The sequence below is a fragment of the Mchenga conophoros genome, linkage group LG9 (assembly GCF_057382185.1).
Source record: "Mchenga conophoros isolate Kocher_MC1m ecotype Shallow Benthic linkage group LG9, M_conophoros_male_GT1.1, whole genome shotgun sequence".
In the NCBI taxonomy this organism is placed as follows: domain Eukaryota; kingdom Metazoa; phylum Chordata; class Actinopteri; order Cichliformes; family Cichlidae; genus Mchenga; species Mchenga conophoros.
In genome coordinates, this window is record NC_140534.1 from 33,968,029 (window position 1) to 33,988,169 (window position 20,141).

Sequence of the window (20,141 nt, forward strand, 5' to 3'; positions counted from 1 at the left end):
TTTATAAAAAAAAAAAAGAAAGTTGTGTTTTCAAAATTGGAGTTATTTTTCCTTCCAATAGTGTTAACATGCTACAGGTCATGAACAAGATTTCTTCTCATTGTAAGTGGGCTGAAGCAGTTAATTAAAAGTAGTCTAACATATATGCTGTAATTTGATTATTTTAATAAACATGTAACTTGGATGGATTCAATGCTGGCGTGACCACAGTGCACACGTAATGCAAGTACTTCCAATACTTAATGAACACTGTTAATGTGTCTGACATTAAATGTGGTAACTTCTGCAGGACCCCACAACTACAGAGACTTCGACAGCTGTGACAGGTGTGTTTGGTAGTAATATAAGGTACTCTAAAGACATTATATTGGTTAGTTTAAGGATAAGACCGAAACACAGGCTTTCATTGTGTCTTCCTGCTTCTGCAGTAATATGTATTCTACCAGTTTAAGCTGTTCTTTTCTTCTTATTTTTATCGTGCTGATAGTCTGTGTATAGACTGAGTCAGCTCTGAAGTCTTCTCTGCTTTCTGTGTTTTAGTGAAAGCAGCTGTTGTTAAAGATTTAGTAGTTCCAGGTCCAAGGTCTGTGAAGATTCTCAGTCATCCAGGTCCTCGTAGTCTAAGGAGCTTGCAAAGAAAAGCGTCTGGACTTCTTTGGGTTGCTTGAAGACGTTTCACCTCTCATCCGAGAAGCTTCTTCAGTTCTAAGGTCAAATGGTGGAGAGTCCCAGATTTAAACCCCGTGGGAGTTTCCCCCCAAAGAGGGACAAAAGGACCCCCTGAAGATTCTCTACCTAATCACATGAGCCGAGGTGTGAAAACAGGCGTGGGTCACAATCAGCCAGGGTTTCGAGTGAGCTCACTGTGAAACCTAGCCCCACCCTATCATGTGATTTCCTGATCTCTCCAGCGTGTCCTTGGTCTACCCTGGGGTCTCCTTCCAGTATGGCTTGCCAAAAACACCTCACCTAGGAAGCGTCCAGGAGGCACCTTGGTTAGATGCTGAACCCCCTCCACCAGCTCTGTGTGGGGTGGAGGAGCGGCAGCTCTACTCTGAGCACCTCCTGAATATACAAGCTCCTCATCCTATCATTAAGGCTGTGTCCAGACACCAGCAAGCACCAGAGGAAGCTCATTTACTCTGCTGGCATCCATAAACTCACCGTTTCCGTCGTTACTCACAGCTCGTGGCCATTAGAGGGCGTGGCCTACCCACCAGGAAGTAGGCTGACCCTTTGCTGCCAAATCGTACACCTACCTATAGATGGGTTACTAGTCCCCTGGTGGTGGACCTGGATCACACATATATCCATTTTTCACACAGCACACAAAATAAAACCACCACAACAGATTCAGTATTAAATTTTTTCTTGTTTATTACAGGAGGCTTTTCTTTTATATACAGAGACATGTATTTGCAAAATACTAAAAAGTATTTCAACTCAAAGTACTAAAAAGTATATATATATTTATATATATTCATATTATAATTATAATTGTAAATATTACTGTCTCTAAAACACCAGGGTGGGGTCACTGAGGCACGGCTTTCGCCTCCTTTACACCGAGGTTTCACCGGCGAGTACCACTGAAGTCAGAGGAAAACGTTGTAACTTATTATGTTTTTGGGTTTTGTGTTTTTAGAAAATGACACAACTGTGATGGACACTGTTCCAATTTGGACTTTAAAAGTTGTGCTCATTACGTTGCTATTTCTTAATTTCCGTATATATTCAAGCCTTAAATTTCAGGAGTTACAAGGTTTTAACCCTCCAGCTATAAAGTTTAATGTTTTCCAGCGAAAGCACTAAAACTACTTGTATCATGAAACCTCTTATCGTCAACTTAGTGAAGCATATTTTCCAACTTCTACTATTTGTGGCCTCATTTTATCCCAAAGGTGGCAATAAGAGAAATGTTCCTGTTTTTCTCGTGTGGAATAAAAGAGGATTCGAGAGGTGTCAGAAAGGGAAATATTCAAACTCCCCCCCTTTCCTAAGAAAAAGGCAACTTTCTCAAGATATGAGGTTTCTTTGGGACTGATATGACACTGGAAATCTGCAAACCAGTTCGCCACCCGCTGTGAAACCAGTGACGGTGTAAATGGGACGACTGTGGTTTAAGCAGTGAGAAGATGCCTGGAAAAACCAAACCCATGACGGCGGGAAAAATAATAATAATAAAAAAAACCCAAAAGCATCATTTTTATTATCCTCATACTGTAAATAAGATACAACATCACTCACTGCCTGTTTACACAACCGTTGTATTGCATTTATCACACAGTTAATAGTAAGAATAGCAATAATAGAGAACAATGAAACCTCTGGTTTTCTGTGCATTTCCTCCGTGTGGGTGTTTGTCGTTTTGTTTCGAGGATGATGAAGCAGCTTTTGGTTTTCAAACAGGGGAAGAAAGCAAAAAGGAGCAGAGATTCTCAGTTTGTGTTTTAAACACCCCCCTCCCTTCATAAAATGGACTCTTCCAAACCCCTCAGTAGCACCACATGGTCTGACCCACAGCTTGGAGCAAAGATGGTGTTTAATTTGCTCAGACTTTGAACAGTTTATCATATCAGAGCAGGAAAAATCATAAAGCAGACAGATTTTTGTTCTGTTTTTCATTCTGAGTGCTCAAACATTTTGGAGGTTATTTAGAAGGCTTTGTTACTTTCCCTTGTACAGACTGTTCAGGGACAAAGCTGCTCTTTGTTTTGCTGCTGTAATTGCTTCATTGTTTGTTTCAGGTGAACAAACTTCTGAGCAGCCAACTGTCCCAGTGATTGCAGTAAGTGTTTGAATGTGTTTTTGTGCTCAGTGCAAACCAAAGTCTGAGGTCCAGATTCACTGAAGCAACACTCTGACAAAAGCTTGTGCAGTTTTCTTTTTTCCACTGCAGCAAATACTGAATATCAGTTTGAGAGAGCTGGATATGTCAGGATGAGGTTGCCAAGCAGTACCCACCAAGTAATATCACCCTGGAGCTGTAGACTGGCACAAACTACAACACTGTTAACAGGATGCCTCCAGTAGCAAACCCCGGAGGTTTGAGCTTTCAAGAAGCTTCTCAAAGCATAAAAACGGATTTGTCTCAAAGCTGGGCCTCCTGTTTTACTGATGAATCCTAAATCCTAAATGAACTATTTCTAATTACCTTTGTAAACTTGAACTGAAACGTCCATGATCAGGGGCAACAACTAGAGTATGTTTCTTGTAAACTCTTGAGGCTTTGCCATTCCCTGGCTGTCCTTGTAAATACGAATATGCTTTGAGTGACTCACCTGGTTAAATAAAGGCTGCACTGTCTCACTACAAAGACAGCTCAACTTCGTCTGATATCTCTCGAGCACAGTATTGATGTTTTACATGCATTGTGTTGATAGCTTTAGGTAATTTTGGAAGGATTTAAACAATCTTTGAAAACGGGATTCAAGACTTCATGAGCAGATCTCTGTTTGAAATCTAAGTAGACTAATGCCAATAACTGAGCCTTTAATTTGATGACTGTTCTTTTGCTGATATCTTTACTGACCTGGAAACACTCTGAAGAAAGTCCGTTTTTCTTTCTGGTCCTCTGAAAGGGTTCAAGCCAGCTCTAAGAAAATCACCGTCCTCTTTTAAAGTTCTAGTGAAGCTGTCTTTGTTCCAAATTTGGTAGTGAGTGTACAGGTCTACTGGAAATTTGATCTATAAGCTCAGTAAACGGTTTACTTATCCTTTATGATCACAGCCGCTAGTTTCAAGTCTTAAAACATGATCTTCATTTTATAATTGATAGTCCTGTTAGAAAACCAGATTTTTGCTGTCAGAGACCTAAGACGTCAGGCTTGGAGACCAGCCAGGTTGCTACAGGAAAATTTGCATTCTTTTGCACAGAGTTCACCCAACATCTCCAGGTGAACTCAATTTCAAAGAGGTATACGCTGTTGGACTAAAAACTTTACTGCAATTGCTTTGGTTGCTAGAAGATTGCAGGGCGATCGTGGCTCAAGAGTTGGGAGTTTGCCTTGTAATCGGAAGGTTGCCGGTTCGAGCCCCAGCTTGGACAGTCTCGGTTGTTGTGTGCTTGGGCAAGACACTTCACCTGTTGCCTACTGGTGGTGGTCAGAAGGCCCGGTGGTGCCAGTGTCCGGCAGCCTCGCCTCTGTCAGTGCGCCCCAGGGTGGCTGTGGCTACAATGTAGCTGCCATCACCAGTGTGTGTGTGGATGGGTGGATGACTGATTGTGTAAAGCACTTTGAGGTCCTTAGGGACTAGTAAAGCGCTATACAAATACAGGCCATTTACCAAGATGGCCACAAGTTCCCACAGTCTTGGTTTCATTACTGCTTGTGAGTAGTTGGCAAGTGTTAGTGGACGTATTTCATGCAAAGTATGAGCAACCAAAGCAATCACAGGGTGCGGCAACTTAAACTGCTTAAAAGTTTCCTGATGAATTTATTTCTCTCACTCGCTTATTGAACAAAACATGGTGTTCATTTAGAAAACTGTGGCCCTATTAGAGTGAAACAGTCAGATCAGCATACAGGTTAGTGAGGGCCTAATCCTGCTTGCCTGCGTCAAGACATTTCAAAAACTTAAGATGGACAAGCCTTCCTGCTTGAAACTTGAAAAATGAGACTTGGCAAGCCAGTAAGGGATTTCATGTTCATCTTTTATATGCAGTTTATGGGAATTAAACAGCTGGATGTTTTCTTATTCAGCTGTCTCCATTTTAACATCTCAGTATGGAATTACATGCCAGCATGTGCTCTGCTGACAACACTGCACGCTTTTCCCTGCAGACATTAGTGAATCTGGACCTTTTTGACAGTTAAAAGTGACGTCAGCCTGTTAGCTCTCTGTGCTGTTTGTTCGATAGGTTATGAGGAAGAGTCATAGCAGTGATGGAGGGGAGGGGACTGTGGAGACTGTGTTAATGATCAAAAACCATAAGAATCAATTCATCAACCAACCAAACATGAAACCAGTCAAGAAATCAGAAAAATCAACTGGCTCATCAATCAGTCAAGCATATTATCAATCAACCATGGCTTGGAGTGATGGGGTTCATGTGTAGCAGGCACACTCTGGGTCTATTGCTACTGAAAACAGCCCTTCAGCACAACTGCAACCTGAAATATTATTATTATTATTAAATACGCCTCGCAGCACAGTTCAGCAGTGTATTAGTATTTACCTAGTTTATATCGTTATCTATTCTCAATAGAATCTAGTAGAAATAGAGTCCAGACGGTGCCAGTAAAATTTTTTTCTACTTTTTTTCCTTTTTAAAATTAGTCTAGGAAAGCGTTTAGTAAAGATCCCTCGGGTGACCACAACGACAGAGACAGAGAGAGAGGTTGTTTGAAATATTGAAGCAGACTGAACAAATGCTGTACACGCACACTTTGACACTTCGTCTTAATAAAAACAAGCGGTAACGCTGCTTCACGTCGGCTTCGTGCCACTGTATGGACCCGTGTGTCTGTAAGTCCACAGTAACGCCATCAGTGCTGCATCCGGCTAATCAGATTCCACCAAATGCTCAAAGTGTTAGTGTGGGATTTTTCCCTTTAATCCACAGACACATACAGTGAGAAAAAGCATCTGTGAAGTCAAGCGTTACTCAAGAAGTCAGTTAAAAGGTATCTGCAAACCGTTATTGCTTGACGCGGTTTGTGTTTGTTTTGTTAGGTGTTTTTTTTTGTTTCTCTGTGCAAAATAGATAAAGAGCCGTCTCGCTCGACCTCCTCTCCTCCTCCAGCCAAAATGCAAAAATAATTATCATAAAAAAGATAAATAAAAATAAAGCAATTGACCTGAAAATCTTCCCAAAAAAGTAGATGAATAAATAAATAAATAAATAAATGAAGCAGTGTTTTGGTTTTGAAGAGTTGATTTTTCAATCATTGGGGGAAAAAAATGACATCAGCAAAGTCTTCAATGTGCTGAATATAAAATCTGCACCTAGAAAAATGGGCACACCTATTTCACCACAGAAGGTTCATTTTGAATTGTTTGATATTTTCAGTAAAAACTAAAGCTATAAATTCTCCGCGTAGGAGTCAGAATTCACCAATTTATCTCCTCACACTGAAATGAAATGCTTCATTTGGAGAAAGAATGAAGCAGAAAAGCTTTCAGTGTCCTGGATAAACCCGAAATGTATAATCATTGAACAACTGGGATAAAAAAATGAAAGATGTTATTTATGGTTTATGGATTAATCTGAAGCTGTAAATAGTTCATATATTTTGGCAGCTGAACGTCCAGCACCACAGAGAGCTCTGTGGTCTTCTAGCTCCATAGGGGGCGGTGTTGAGCTCATCCAGAGTGAACTGGGCAGTAAAACAAAAATTTTAAATTTTCGAGGAAAAAATTTTCTTCCCGAAGTTTGCATGTTTTTTTTCGGTAGAAGGGCTCAAGACAATGAGTGGAGTTCGATTTTTTTTTTTTTACAGGTTTCTATTGTAGTAGAATCTCTTTCTGTGATTATCAGAGATTCACAACTTCACCACATAGGAACTTCTGACGGGGTTTCTGCTGCCATGGCGGGAGGACGTTCCACCCCAATTGCTTAAGTAATCAGCACCCATTAGCAGCATGCTAGTGTTTAATGTGCAAAACCAGCTTAACTGTGAGAAAAACCGAACATAAGTGTTGTTTTGATTAATCTCAGACATGCTGTTGATGCTGGATTTATGAAAAGTAATATAGATGTTTTTGAATAGAAGCAGGTGGAAGTCATTAACTTAGCTGTTTAGCTCCATTCACCCTTTTTCACTAAAGACAGTCTTGCCAGCGCCCCCTTCTGGATCTCTGACTGAATTGCAACCAAATTCCGATAAAATTTGGTTAATGGGAAGCAAAATGTGTGTGAATTACTGAGCCTCATTTACATGAAATGTATCTCCGCAGGGAGGCGTGTGACCTCTTGCGTTATTCATTGACAGTACCAAGAGTATTCATACTTCTGTCACACTGACAGCTAGTCAGGAACAAAATACTAAAACTTTGGCAAAGTAACAGAGTTTCATTGCCTTTTGTGCAGTCTCTGGTTTCTTCAATGTTGTCATATTGCTGTTGAGTTTTCAAGATAAGGTTGTTCCAGGACACTGGTGATGGTCAAACACGAGAGTCAGCGTGGCCTTTTAAGCTTTTCATGAAACCAAATGGGGAGAAATCCTGATGCAGATGTGCTGAGCTGATTGTCGCTCTGTAGTCAGAGCTGGCTGACACCACCAGGACCTTAAAGCCGGTTTGTGCCGAGCCGAACTCAGACCAGACAGATGCTGAATGACAGCGGGTGATTTGTCATAAAAGTTGACAATGTTCAGTTTGTACAGAGACATCAAATGCTCTTAGGAAAAGAAAAAAAATGAAAGGAGGCATTTATGGCATTAAAATAGGCTAACAGGTGTCCTGCATGAATCTCAGTGTTCTGCGCTTGTTATTGCTGTCTTGCTTCCTTTTGAATTGATCTTTTACTTCTGACCTGTGGTCATTTTTGTATGTTTTTTTAACCTCTTTGTTCAGATGTTTTTATTTTGCTTTTTGATTCTTTCTATGAAGCGCTTTGTAACATTGTTAGGAAAAAGCTATATAAAATCTACGACTATTATTATTATTACCATCATCATTATTTTTATTACATGTCTTTGTTCAGTTGTTAAAAAGCAAAGACTAGTGGTTTGCTGCATGCTTAAACCTATTTTGAATTTGTGCTAGGCTGGTGTTAAACCAGCAGTCTGATGCTTTTACTAAACTGAATAATAAAAAAAAGAGTAAATTCACCTGCAGTCTTGACTATTTTTGGCATAGGAGAATAACACTACAGTTGACAAGCCTCTTATTTTCCTTCCACCCAGGCAGGTGTTTTTCAAAGCATTCCATAAAACTTATTCCTAAATCATGCATCCTTAATCAATGAAAGCCAGTAAGCTTCATTTTTCTCCCCACTCAGTGTGGTGACAGTGAAATAGGACTCTTCTGCTTCATGTTATAGGGAAGTGAAGCCGGAATATCTAACATGACTTTTAGACAAATCACCCACAAGCCAACAAACTGCCGAGTATGAGGGTGTCCACCACTGGGCAAAGATGCGTGTTAGAAGAGTTTGGGACCGTGTAGAAAATCTCATTGTGCACTTGTGTCATTTTTTTGGTGTTATCGCAAAAAGTTTTGAGAAGAAAAATAATGAAATCCCAGGCTCTTCTACACTGTGCCTTCGCCCAGGTGCGGTAAAGCGAGAGCAGGTGCAAACTCAAAAAGTGCAAAACTGCCAACAAAAACAGATGAAGATTCAGGTTGTTGAGATTTTTTTTTCCTGACCGCACCTTCTCCTCTCATCTATTACAACATAGTAGTTCAGCCACTTTTTCATAGCTAGTGCCACTCCGAAGTCAAAAGAGAGACCGCTAACTGGTTTTCTTCAACTTACTCTAAAAAATATAAAAAATAGTAATAATTGTACCGCTATTAAAAGACTGGTAACATCAACAACGTACTTTTACTACGAAAACATTGTTTTGAAATCACGTTGTCATTATTTTCCCTCCTCTCTCGAGTGTCAGTCAGAACGCCACCGACCCTTAACGTGTTGAGAAACACCGCCGTCACTCTTACAAGAAAACATACTCTGAGAATATTGATCAACTGTGGGAAGGCACAAACTCCCCAGGCCAAAAAATGATGGATACATTTGTGATATAGTTGCTCTGCCCCCTCTGACCACCTGTAACTTTGGTGAAAGGTCATTGTTCTAAACTCCCGGTTCTGGTTGACCCAAGAGTAGGTTTTCCTTTACTGTCTATTACTCCAACAAAGGCAGAGTTGACCTGACAGACAGGGTTACCCTCTCTGTTTTGCAGTTGCTTTGCTTCCTTTCAGGAAACTCCCAAAACACTTTCTCCAGGGAACAGGAAATGACATTAAAGGTAGTAATTCTTCCATGTTGCAGGCTCCTCATAGTTCTTCATAGCTTCTTTCTGCTGCCGCTTCAGCGTTCTCAGCTATGGTACATCCAGTAAACAAAAGAATAAACAGGCCAACCTCAAATGAGAAAATCCTCATTTGTTAATTATTTTTTTGCTTTTCTGTTCCTGCTATGGCGTCATTTCCTGCTGTCTGTCATGGGTGATTTCTGACTGTGATTGTTCACTTTGTTCGCTGCCCGCAGTGTCGGCAACAGTTTCTGTCTTGACAGCGAGCGGTTGAAAGATCTCGGATGTGGCCCGTGTTACGCTGTCATATGAAGGTGGAGATGAGGTGGAGGAAATTGTCTCTGAGCGCTCGATCCCTAACATGCTTGAGCCGTAGTTTTCTCTCATCATGGTAGCAATCAGCCCTTCTTTCTCAGGCGCATCCTCCCCAAACACTACTTCACCTCCTTGTTCACCTTCACCTCCCGCATGCCGAGGTGTGGTGATCTGGCGGTACATGTAGGAGGCGGCCTTCAGCTGTCGCCTCACAAGGTGTCTGCGGTAACACCTCTGGATGATGGTGGCGGAGACTTCTTCCTGCTTGCGCCTCAAAGTTGTAGTTATGGGTTCATAAGAGATCTTGGACGGGTTCGCCATCATGAACTTCTCCTCCATCTGCTGCTTGAGGGCATCCATCTCTCCTGACTCGCCCAGGACACGCTTGGTAAAGGCAAACAGGATGTCCAGGCAGTGGATTTTGTCTCCACTGACCATGGGCAGGTCCATGGAGATCAGTTTGATCTTGTTAGGCTTGGCGATGCGCAGCGGCTCTAGCAGCGAGTCAGCAAAGTCGGACAGCTTGGAGTACTCGATAAACTGCGTGGCCTCCGGGTCGAACTTCTCCCAGACCTCGTAGAACATCTCGAAGTCGTCTTCGCTGAGGGGTTCAGTGCTTTCCTCAGTGGCAACACTGAAGTTCTCCAGGATGATGGCAATATACATGTTTACCACAATCAGAAAGGAGATGATAATGTAGGTGACAAAGAAGGTGATGCCCACTGATGGGTTCCCACAGTTCCCCCTGACGGTGGTGCCAGTGTGGGGGATGTTGGCATCGCACTCCTCAGGGGAGTTGTTGAGAATGGGATTGAGAAGGCTGTCCCATCCTGCAGAGGTGGTGATCTGAAACAAGCAGATCATGCTGTTCCCAAACGTCTCAAAGTTGAACATGTCATCGATCCCCCCCTGCCGTTTCACGTAGGCAAAGTTGGCCATACCAAAGATGGCGTAGATGAACATGACAAGGAACAGGAGAAGTCCAATGTTAAAGAGAGCAGGAAGGGACATCATGAGGGCAAACAGTAACGTCCGGATTCCTTTAGCGCCTCTGATGAGGCGCAGAATTCGTCCAATACGAGCCAGTCGGATCACTCTGAACAGTGTGGGTGACACAAAGTACTTTTCAATGATATCAGCAAGCACGATCCCTGAAAACAAAAAGCAACAAAGATGTAAGTCACACCACTTATATGCATTTATAGAAACATTTGCAACTCCTGGGTGAGCTTCTAATTTGATTTGTTTCTTGTTTTAGGTCTGTGAAACAAAGAATTGTGTTTTGTTTTTATTCATTATCCACTTCTATCACTTGTTTCTCTGATAATGTCTCTGGTTGGAAAAGGTTACCAGTTTTTGTTGGGAGTAAGAGTGAAACGACATGTTTGATCCCCCCTTTTTATGTGAATGTGCTCAGATCCTGAAGTAGAAATCTTGGGTTCAATTTGATTACAACAATCATGACACCGCTTATGTCTGACTTCAGTCAAGCCAGCTAATGTAAAGAAAGTCTGACTATGTTGAACAGGCACCCTTCTGGTATCTGTGGGATGCACCAATACAGTTTCTGGACACAGGGTGCTAACTAAGCTTGCCAGTGTTAGCTGACAGCGTAGTACGTCATCCTGAAGCCTCAGTCACACAGGCCTATAGACTGTTCCCCAATGAGTTGGTGAGTGGTTGCTGGATACTGCAGCGTGTTATCTACCACAAGAAGGTTGTAGCACCAAAAACCTGTTTCTTATTGCTTTGGTTGCTCCAGGCTCCAACTTGTCAGCAGTTACTTACTAGGACTGGGCGATATATTGAGTTAAAAAAAAATGGATATATTTTTATTCGAGATATAAGATGTGACAATATTGTTTATATCGATATAGTCTATGTTACGTTATAATTATACTTGTGGAGCCGCAAGTTTGCCTCTCTTTCGTCCACTTTTGTCTCTATGCAACGTTACTCGGCCTCGCCTGTCCTTCACTGAACACAACTCCCCCATAGCTTCACCTGCAGGCAATGACAAGATGGACACGGCAAATCTCCGTTAACGAGTTACCGTGGATCGCCTTGTGCGTGGGGCTGGATGGCGTCAACGTGTTAGCGAGCTAACCGTGCTAATGAGCTAACCGTGCTAACGAGCTAACCGTGCTAACAAGCTAGCCCACAGGGGCTGCATGGCCTAAAATCCTTTCATTTTCTCACAAATCGACAGCACGCCTTATGTATGAATTCTGGTTGTGCTTACTGACCGTGAACCGATTTTATATGGTACACGGCGCTCAGCAATCTGTCAAAAAATGTTTTAGTATGACTTTGGTAAGCTACACTTGATGGATTGTTGGAGCATTACGGCTACTGTAGTCTGGAGCCTCACGGAGGCTGATAATTTATTTTTGAGTAATTTCTTCATGTACATCTACGCTGTATGTTAATAAAAGTGCCTGTGTGACATCTGGGACACAGCTTTGACTAAGAGCTCTCTTTTTGTTCTTACCTTATAGCTTAAAAAAAAATTGAGATATATATCGTATATCGCCATCAAGCTAAAAAATATCGAGATATGAATTTTGGGTCATATCGCCCAGTCCTATTACTTACCAACCAACCAGCAACTAATGCTGAATAAATATCATATATATGTTTGTGACCAATGTCACTTGGTGAGACATTTCCTGCAACTACTGGCCAGCTTGTTGGGGAACACATATTTTTCCTTAGTGACCAGTGGTACCATGGAGTCATTGGCCAGTCCTTTACCATACATGACTGGGGCCTAATATGGTCACTTCTGGCTCTAAAGAGATGTCCATAAAGTGGAGTGATCATCATCCAGTCTTTGACATTAGATGGGCATGCCCATCGTTTATACACTATAATTTTAAAAGTGGTCATTCCATCTATCACATGGTCTTAGCTATTAGTCACTGGTTCTACCTGCAGTGCCTAATTTAGATAATTTTGGCTTAAATATAACAATTAATAAAAAGCAGTGATACTTGAAAAGGAACTGTTTTCTGATGTACCAAACTAAGAATTGATTACCTCCAGACTATTGAATTTTCTTTAATGTGTTGGCATTCCTGTGAGTTACATCATCTAAAAGCTCTCAGTTTGGCTCTCTCAGTGTTTATGTGGCAGGTCTGCTGTGATTACAACTTGACTAATTGGATCTGGAGAGCTGAGGCGTCTTTTCCCACTAACAGCAAGTCAAACGCTGTAATTCATCCGTCTTTTCCTTGTTATCGGAGAGGGAAACACACACACACACACACACACACACACACACACACACACAAATACTGTTTTCTTTCATTCACCTCCCTGTGTAAGTTATAGGTGATGGAAGGAAGGAGTGGAGGGAGTCGAGAGGGAATCACCATCACATCGTACATCAACTCAGCTTATGCCCTCCATCCTAACATCTCTCTCTCACACACACAGACGCAGAACAGACGCAATCATGTTTGATTTGTCTTCAGGGACCGCCCTGTGGCAGCTCCGATTGCTGCTGTTACCTTCACCTCCCCCATGCAGCCTCGCCTCAGCATGCACACTAACACACACACAGACACACACTTAATTACACACATACACCCAATCTTGTCAGGCGAACAGGAGCAGCAGCGCACGCGACGTATGAACACTGATAGCTGAATTAACTGCTTGGGATACTCTGTGCTGTCCCTGCAGACTGCCTGTCATGTGTGTTATTGTGTGTATGTGTGTGTGTGTGTGTGTAATTGTAACATGACCGCACAAGACCTTGGTGCAGGTTAAACATAAAGGCCAACCACATGGTCACTTTGGTGACAAATAACTGGCAGACGTCCCATTGTTTTCTGCTGCCACAGCTGATGGCTGACACACATGTGTACACATGCGGGGTATCATGAGCTCCACACACACACAAAGCCTTATGTCAGCTGTAAGTTATGTGAAACAGCAGTATATAAGTTTGACACATGTCATGTCTGATAATGAAGGAAAGCAAGATGATTTGTTTAATCTTTCCTTTCAGCTTGTATTTTGGTCAAAATGATTTTAAACTAAGTTTAGAACAAAAGAAGAACTTTGAAATACTGCCTCACAGTTTCAGTATTGTAGTTTAATCACCAGCAGTTTTAAAAAAAAACCTTAAGAAAACATTTTAGTTTCCTAGAAACTATTTCCTTAAAGTTAGCTACGATGAATGAGCAGCTCTTTGTTGAGTACCGGTAATGTCAGAGGTAAGTGAAATGTCTCCTTAATTCAAAATTTCTTAGAAAAAAACTCTTAGAAGTTGATTCGTCAAAAATGTGACAGATTTTAGTCACTTTATTTTAGAGGAAACTTTGCACATCAGTCCTTCTGCTGCACCGCATTTAAAATAAAGTTGTCTTTATTTTGCTCCAGTTGGAGATCCTTATCTTTAAACCTTACCGATATCTAAACACGTAATAAAAGTTTTTTTTACCATGCTGTTAACTTACTTTTTAATGCTGTGAATCTGAGCATTTTCATAAAATAAAGCCTGCCTCAAGAGGCCATTATTGGAACTGCAATTATTATTTTTCAATAGATCAACACAATGTACAACTTTCTAGGAAGCTTTGGTTTATACTTTGATTTATGTCTGTGTTTGAAATACTCTGCACTCACAAGACACTGCTCTTTTTTTCTTTCTGTTATTAAAATGAACTGAATGTGCCTGTGCTTAACACTGCAGATTTTGTGTGAAACTAACCGCACCTGTGAGCACTGTTTATGGATTTGGGGACCATCTGCTTTTTACCCCGTTTAGTAAATCTGGCTCAAAATCTTTTTGAAGCCGAACTCACCCACGATGGAGAGAATGACCACCACGAAGTCGAAGATGTTCCAGCCAACGGTGAAGAAGTAGCAACGCAGCGCCATGATCTTGATCAGGCACTCGGCAGTGAAGAAGATGATGAAGGCCAGGTTGATGTTGTTCAGGATCTTCTCCATCTGAGGCGGCTGCTCGTCCGTCTCCACCATCATGGTGATCATGTTGAAGAGGATCAGCACCATGATGATGATGTCGAACGCTTGCTTCCCAACCAGGTCGAAGAAGAAGCCCTGCAGAGCGTTCTAAGAAGCAAGAATGTTCGGTTAGCCGATAAACCCCCATTTAGTGTTTCTGTCTTTGCTAAGCCACGTCAGGTTGTTTATAAGCCAGTCATTAAAGACGCCAATCAAAGTGCTGTACAGCAGACATTTACAGGCTTCGCTGCCACAAAGGCAGATGCAGAATTTTTTGCCACTTAATTCAACAACTTTCTGTCCAGACGAGAATAATCTGTTCTCTAATTTGAGACTTCAATTTTAATCTGACACTTTCATGCGCCGAGCTTCTTTAATATGCTGCACAGGGTTGTGACAGACGTTCATGCAAGGGACACCTTAGCCTTCAGTCACACTAAAGCAGGAAAAACTGGTAGCTGGAGAGTGATTGTATTCACTTTTTGGTTGCCCAAAAGTTTAGAGTTCTGAGAGGTTGCAGAAGAGAGAGGCAACCTGACTGGGATCCCTCTCAAAGAGCTCGGCGAAGGTTTGCAATTAATCGCCATCCTCTCAACAAGACAACCAGCCTGGCATGGTGACTCAGTCAGAGAGTGTGTGCCAGTGAGGTGAACATGAGGTCCGAAGGTTTGTCGCAGGTAATTTACTGCAAATGATGCTAAACGTAACAGCAAAAAGCACATCTTATTTTCATTTTATACTGCCACGTTTGTTTGTTGTACTTGTTAAGTTAATATTTTATTTCCATTTGATTTTCTTATTCTTTACCAGCTACTTTGTTCTCTCCCTTATAGAGACATTTAACTCTAACAAATTCTCGAGAATCTCATTTCTAATTGAGTAATTCTACTTTGGGGATTCTATTCTGTCTATTGTATTCTGAGAGTTATTCTGCTTTAATAAGTTATCGTATTATTCTGTTATTAGATGCTTTTCTTGCTGCTATAACAGGAAAGCGACCATTTAATTATTCAGTTTTAAGAAGAATAATGGACTTTGAGAGGACATGGAACCTGCAGGCTGATTAATGATGCTGAGACGCTCCTGTAAGCTGAACCTGGACTGAAAAAGACCTTCAGATGAGGTGCGTTTTTAGATCTGAAGACTGTTGGAGAGGGTCGATGACCCGATCTGGAGGGGGAGAGTTCAAGTGTCTCAGAGCGTGGTTCTTGGGACTGCTGACAGCTGCTGCTCAGCTGATGTAAATAAAACAGCCTGCGATTTAAAAGTGTACCAGCTCAGACATATACTCAGGGGGACGCCCATATTTGTGCTTATGTGTATCATGTATGTTTTTGAAACAAATCCTAAACTTGACTTATTGTTCTTATTGTGTTTACATGCACCAATAAGGAGTCTAACACCTTTCTACACTTACATTTCTACAAAAGTAAAGGACTGAAGGAATCTCTGTACGTGTGCATGGTTGGGGCGTGAGAACGTGGAGAATTTGTCATCCGTCGCCTTCTTTACTTTGATGTTAGTAAACAGCTGGAGCATGACACAGCAGCAAGATTCATGCAGTTCTGCTGTAATGTGAGCAATGATGACCTTTGTGCAGGATAAACATCAAGACTGCCCGGATGGCCATCCTGCTGACAGATAACTGTCAGGCAGACATTAGATATATTAGCTCACTGCATAGTTTTACATTTTTATCTTTATGCTTCTCAGGCAAGTTACAAGAAACTCCACTATATGAATTTTATAAATATCAGAAGAAAATGTTTTAAAACTTGAATCTTAGTTTAAATTAATTAGAAGTTTACAAAATAGAAGTTTTTAGATTGCTTTTTAAACTCAACATCAACTGCTGTTGAGCCCCGGCCACAGTTTAGCTAATGATTAGTGATTAAAAAGAAAACCTTGACAAAAACACTTGATTTCATGTTGTTCAATTTCCACAAAAACTCTTTCTTTTCCTAGAAATGTAAGAAGTTAGATGTATAATACAAACATAATTACTGCATAGTTTGGTACTGATTACTTGAAATGGAAAGTGTGGTTGTGGCTACATTTATTATGCACCCACTAACGTAGCAGTTAACTGAAAAAAAAAAAAGGCTCATAAACTATCAGTTTCCTAGAAAGGCTCGTCTAAATTCTTGGAGCAGTAGAAGCTGATCTTCAGGTGAATTTTGAGGTACATACAGAGGTATACTATAGGTGTATATCATAACATCTCTTATCAGGTATAAATGGCATGTTGTGCGTCACTGTGAAGTACACTCATATTAATGGTCCAGATCTTTTTAAGTAAACAGATTCTTCAGTGAGAGGCTGCTCTGTTTTCTGATATGCTGGTAAGTCAAACATTCCTCTGAAGGCCAGTCGATAAACTGAAGATGACATACATGTCTTACTACAGCTACATCTGTCATACACTTTCCCAACAACGCTTCCTGCACATTTCAGATGTTCACAGGACGTAATCTCTAATCTATTGAACAGTTGGATTCATATGTTGTTTGCACAGTGGCACAATTTTTCTAATTTTGCTTAAAAAAACTCTTAAAAAAATGAAAATCTGAACTTGGATCACTATGATGTGATCCAAGTTCAGATTTCATTTTTTTAATACTTGGATGAAACTCCTTTGCATTTAATGACAGCCTGAAGTCTAGAAACTGTGACCATCACCAGAAGCTGTGGGTCTTTGTGGGTCTTAACTGGGCAAACATTGTCTCGAGTTGAGATCAGGAGACTGACTTTGCCATTTAAGAAGATCCCATTTCTGATTTCTCCTCAATTTCTCTTATCCTGAGAAACTGCCGTTTTTTCTCTTCCCATCATTCTGGGACAAATTCATCTTCGGTCTTTAGGTTTTTTTTTCTTTCTTGTCTCTTTCAGATGTTTTCTGTCGAAGCCTAATCAGACCTTGCTGAGTGTAACCAGTGGTTTGCATCTTTTATTATGTTTTTTTTTTTTTAATTGAAGACTTTGATTATGGCTCTCGTACGTTCTTTAGAGTTTTCGTGATTCAGTTAGATGTTGTCAAATTGTTTTTCTTAACTAAGGAAAGAATTCTGTGATCATCCACTTCTCTTGTCCTTTAGGGCATTTTGGTACTGTTGAGCTGGTCAGTGCAGTCATCATTTTTAAGACTGTTTGTTGAGCCACTTTTAAAAGTTTGACTCGTCTTGCTTTGTCTTTCCAGCCTAACGATGGCATCGCTCACTTCCATCGACATCTTTCACGGCCTGATATTTAAATTTAAAGTGAAAAGCTATAAAATACAAACTTAACGCTTTGATACTTCACTGGCCACAGGACTGCTGGCCAGTCAATTATCCAGTTAATTCACACTGTGTGTGAAAATGTCTGTAATTCCTAATCAGTTAAAGCAACACTTTTGTGAAACCCCTCAAATTAAAGCTGAAAGAATCCACTGTGGTGGTGTACAGAGGAAAAGTGAAATCTAATAACTAACCTAACTATTGTGTTTGCAGCCAAATATTAATTGAAAAAAAGCAAAAGTGGTCAAAATTAATTTTAGATCATCATTGGAATGATTACATACATATTTAAAGGTAGTTTCCTCCATTCAGCTTCGACTTGATAATAAAAAACGCTTCTGTCCTTACAAAGTTAACTTTAACATACTTAATAAACTGTTAATTAAAACTGAGTGTTCAAAATCTGTTTGAATAGAAACAATACCAATGAAACCATTTCTGGACGTATCATGTAGAACTGAATCTGTTTTTAAGGTGGACGTGCTGTGTGTCGGTACCATCGGTCTGGGAATGGGCTTCTGAGGTTTTTTGGAGCCGAGTTTCTTCATGGCGTTGTAATACTTCTTCTGCTCCTCGGTCATGAAGATGTCCTGTCCTCCTAAGTAAACAAACCAAGCAACATCTATGTTATTTTATAAGACTTAAGGTTGCCATCTAATGTTCTTACAAAGAACCTGCAAACCTGTTAATATATATTCAGACGCTTTTGCTTTGATTTAAAATGCGAAGCTGTAGAAAGTAAACGTGCGTTTCCTGTGCCATGTGTGACGCTGGTGTCAGCCGTGGTACTTATCTTTCTCTTCTGCTGGTTGAAGTTGTCGATGATGACACCGATGAACAGGTTGAGGGTGAAGAAGGAGCCGAAGATGATGAAGATGACAAAGTACAGGTACATGTATAGATTGATCTCCTTGATAGGCTGCTCCTCCACCTGTTCAGGGAACACACGGATCTGTTTCTGAGTTTCAGTTTGACTGTATTCAATGTTTGTTCCACCTTTAATCCTGTTCACATCTGACATTTTAAAGACATTATCAGTTATTAACACGACATCATATCAATCTGTTTAGATTTCTTTTTCATTGAACTTTAATTTGACCCTTTTTTGTTTCCAGTCCTAATCGAGCGCCAACATCCACAGAAGAAAACTAAAGATGACGCTGAAGTGGCGAAACCTGCAGTTCCTCTAATGTCCAGAGGAGGTGCTAAAAGTGATGCTGAACTCACTTTGAATCTTACTCTATTCAGAACGTGAAAAGATTCAGAATCACGTGCACATTCAAAATGTTGTCGTTACTCACAGCTCTCGAGTCCACCGCTGCGTACATGATATCCATCCAGCCTTTGAACGTTGCCTTGAAACCAAACAAAATCACAGAAATGAGTTAACTGTTGTCACTTTAACCTTACCAACTGTAGCGAGACAGAACCACTGATTTCTTTAGTGTAGGGAGATGTACAACTTTCCCACTCCATAAGAGACAATTATTCAGTTCATGTTCATGCAAACTTGTGATCGAAGTACAAATTTTATTCAGTTTTTTGAGGACAGAAGGCTGATACCCACTGACCCGATGTATGTATGTTTGCATGTGAAAGACTTTAAGATGTCGAGACTTAAAAGTCCGAGATGACTCTCTGGGAGAGGCAAGAATAACTTAGCTGAACACTCAGGACTGAAACATGTTCGTTTACATCAGGGGTGCGGAACTCCAGGCCTCGAGGGCCGGTGTCCTGCAGGTTTTAGATCTCATCCTGGGTCAGCACACCTGAATCAAATGATTAGTTCATTACCAGGCCTCTGGAGAACTTCAAGACATGTTGAGGAGGTCATTTAGCTGTTTAAATCAGCTGTCTTGGATCAAAACCTGCAGGACACCGGCTCTCGGGGCCTGGAGTTTGACACCTGTGCTTTACATGAACCTGACATGAAGGGAAGACATCCAGTGATTGTCCTCGCTTTATGATCCAAAAGGAATGGGTGGTGGGAATCTGCGGCAGATGTTAGTGCATGTGCAAAATCAGGGAAGGGGGTGTCGGGGGTGTTTGGTCTCTTCAGCTGTAGAAGGCTGCATTTTTGATTTGGGATTTCAGGTTGAGCCGTTTGCACTGACTTCATGTTTTCAGTTTAGTAAAATCACAATTCGCAACACCTGCAGGCTACATGAGGCTACATGAGGCTACATGAGGCTACATGAGGCTACATGAGGCTACATGAGGCTACACTCAATGCTAATGTGCTAAACGGACCGCCTACTTTAAGCAGCCATTAGCTGCACAGACTGCAGCTTTAAATAAAATCTCTTCTCTACTTTTCAGATGCTTATCAATAGAAAAGAGAGAAAAAAAATCACAGCTCCTGTTCTTTCTGTTTCTGGGGATGTCAAGCGAGTTTCTCTGTTCCCACATCACCAAGGCGACGTTGTGCACATTTCCTCCACTCAAGAGAATAACTGAACAAAAAGGGTCTTGAAGCAAACCTCCTGCTTTATCAGAAAATTAGCAGAGAGCAGTACTGCTGCTGCGTTTTTCTCAATGAAGGATCAACAGGTCCATTTAGGGACTTCTGTCCTCGCCGAGAGAGGATGTGAGATGGAGGGAACAGAGAAGAAAGAAGGGAAACAGGATACTTTGGTCTGAGTGGGCACCT

General features: G+C 41.1%; 1 protein-coding gene across 1 annotated transcript in view; it reads right to left on the reverse strand.

The window, feature by feature from the left end:
• Positions 1-1,352: 1,352 nt before the first annotated feature.
• LOC146567746 (sodium channel protein type 3 subunit alpha-like) overlaps positions 1,353-20,141 on the reverse strand; it is a 263,377-nt gene continuing 244,588 nt past the window's right edge. The window contains exons 28-32 of the mRNA XM_085287781.1: positions 18,793-18,846; positions 18,285-18,422; positions 17,989-18,093; positions 14,054-14,324; positions 1,353-10,390 (exon numbers count right to left, since the gene is read on the reverse strand). Of these exons, the coding sequence (XP_085143907.1) occupies positions 9,087-10,390; positions 14,054-14,324; positions 17,989-18,093; positions 18,285-18,422; positions 18,793-18,846 (1,872 nt within the window). The 3' untranslated portion in view covers positions 1,353-9,086. The remainder of the gene's footprint in view (positions 10,391-14,053; positions 14,325-17,988; positions 18,094-18,284; positions 18,423-18,792; positions 18,847-20,141) is intronic.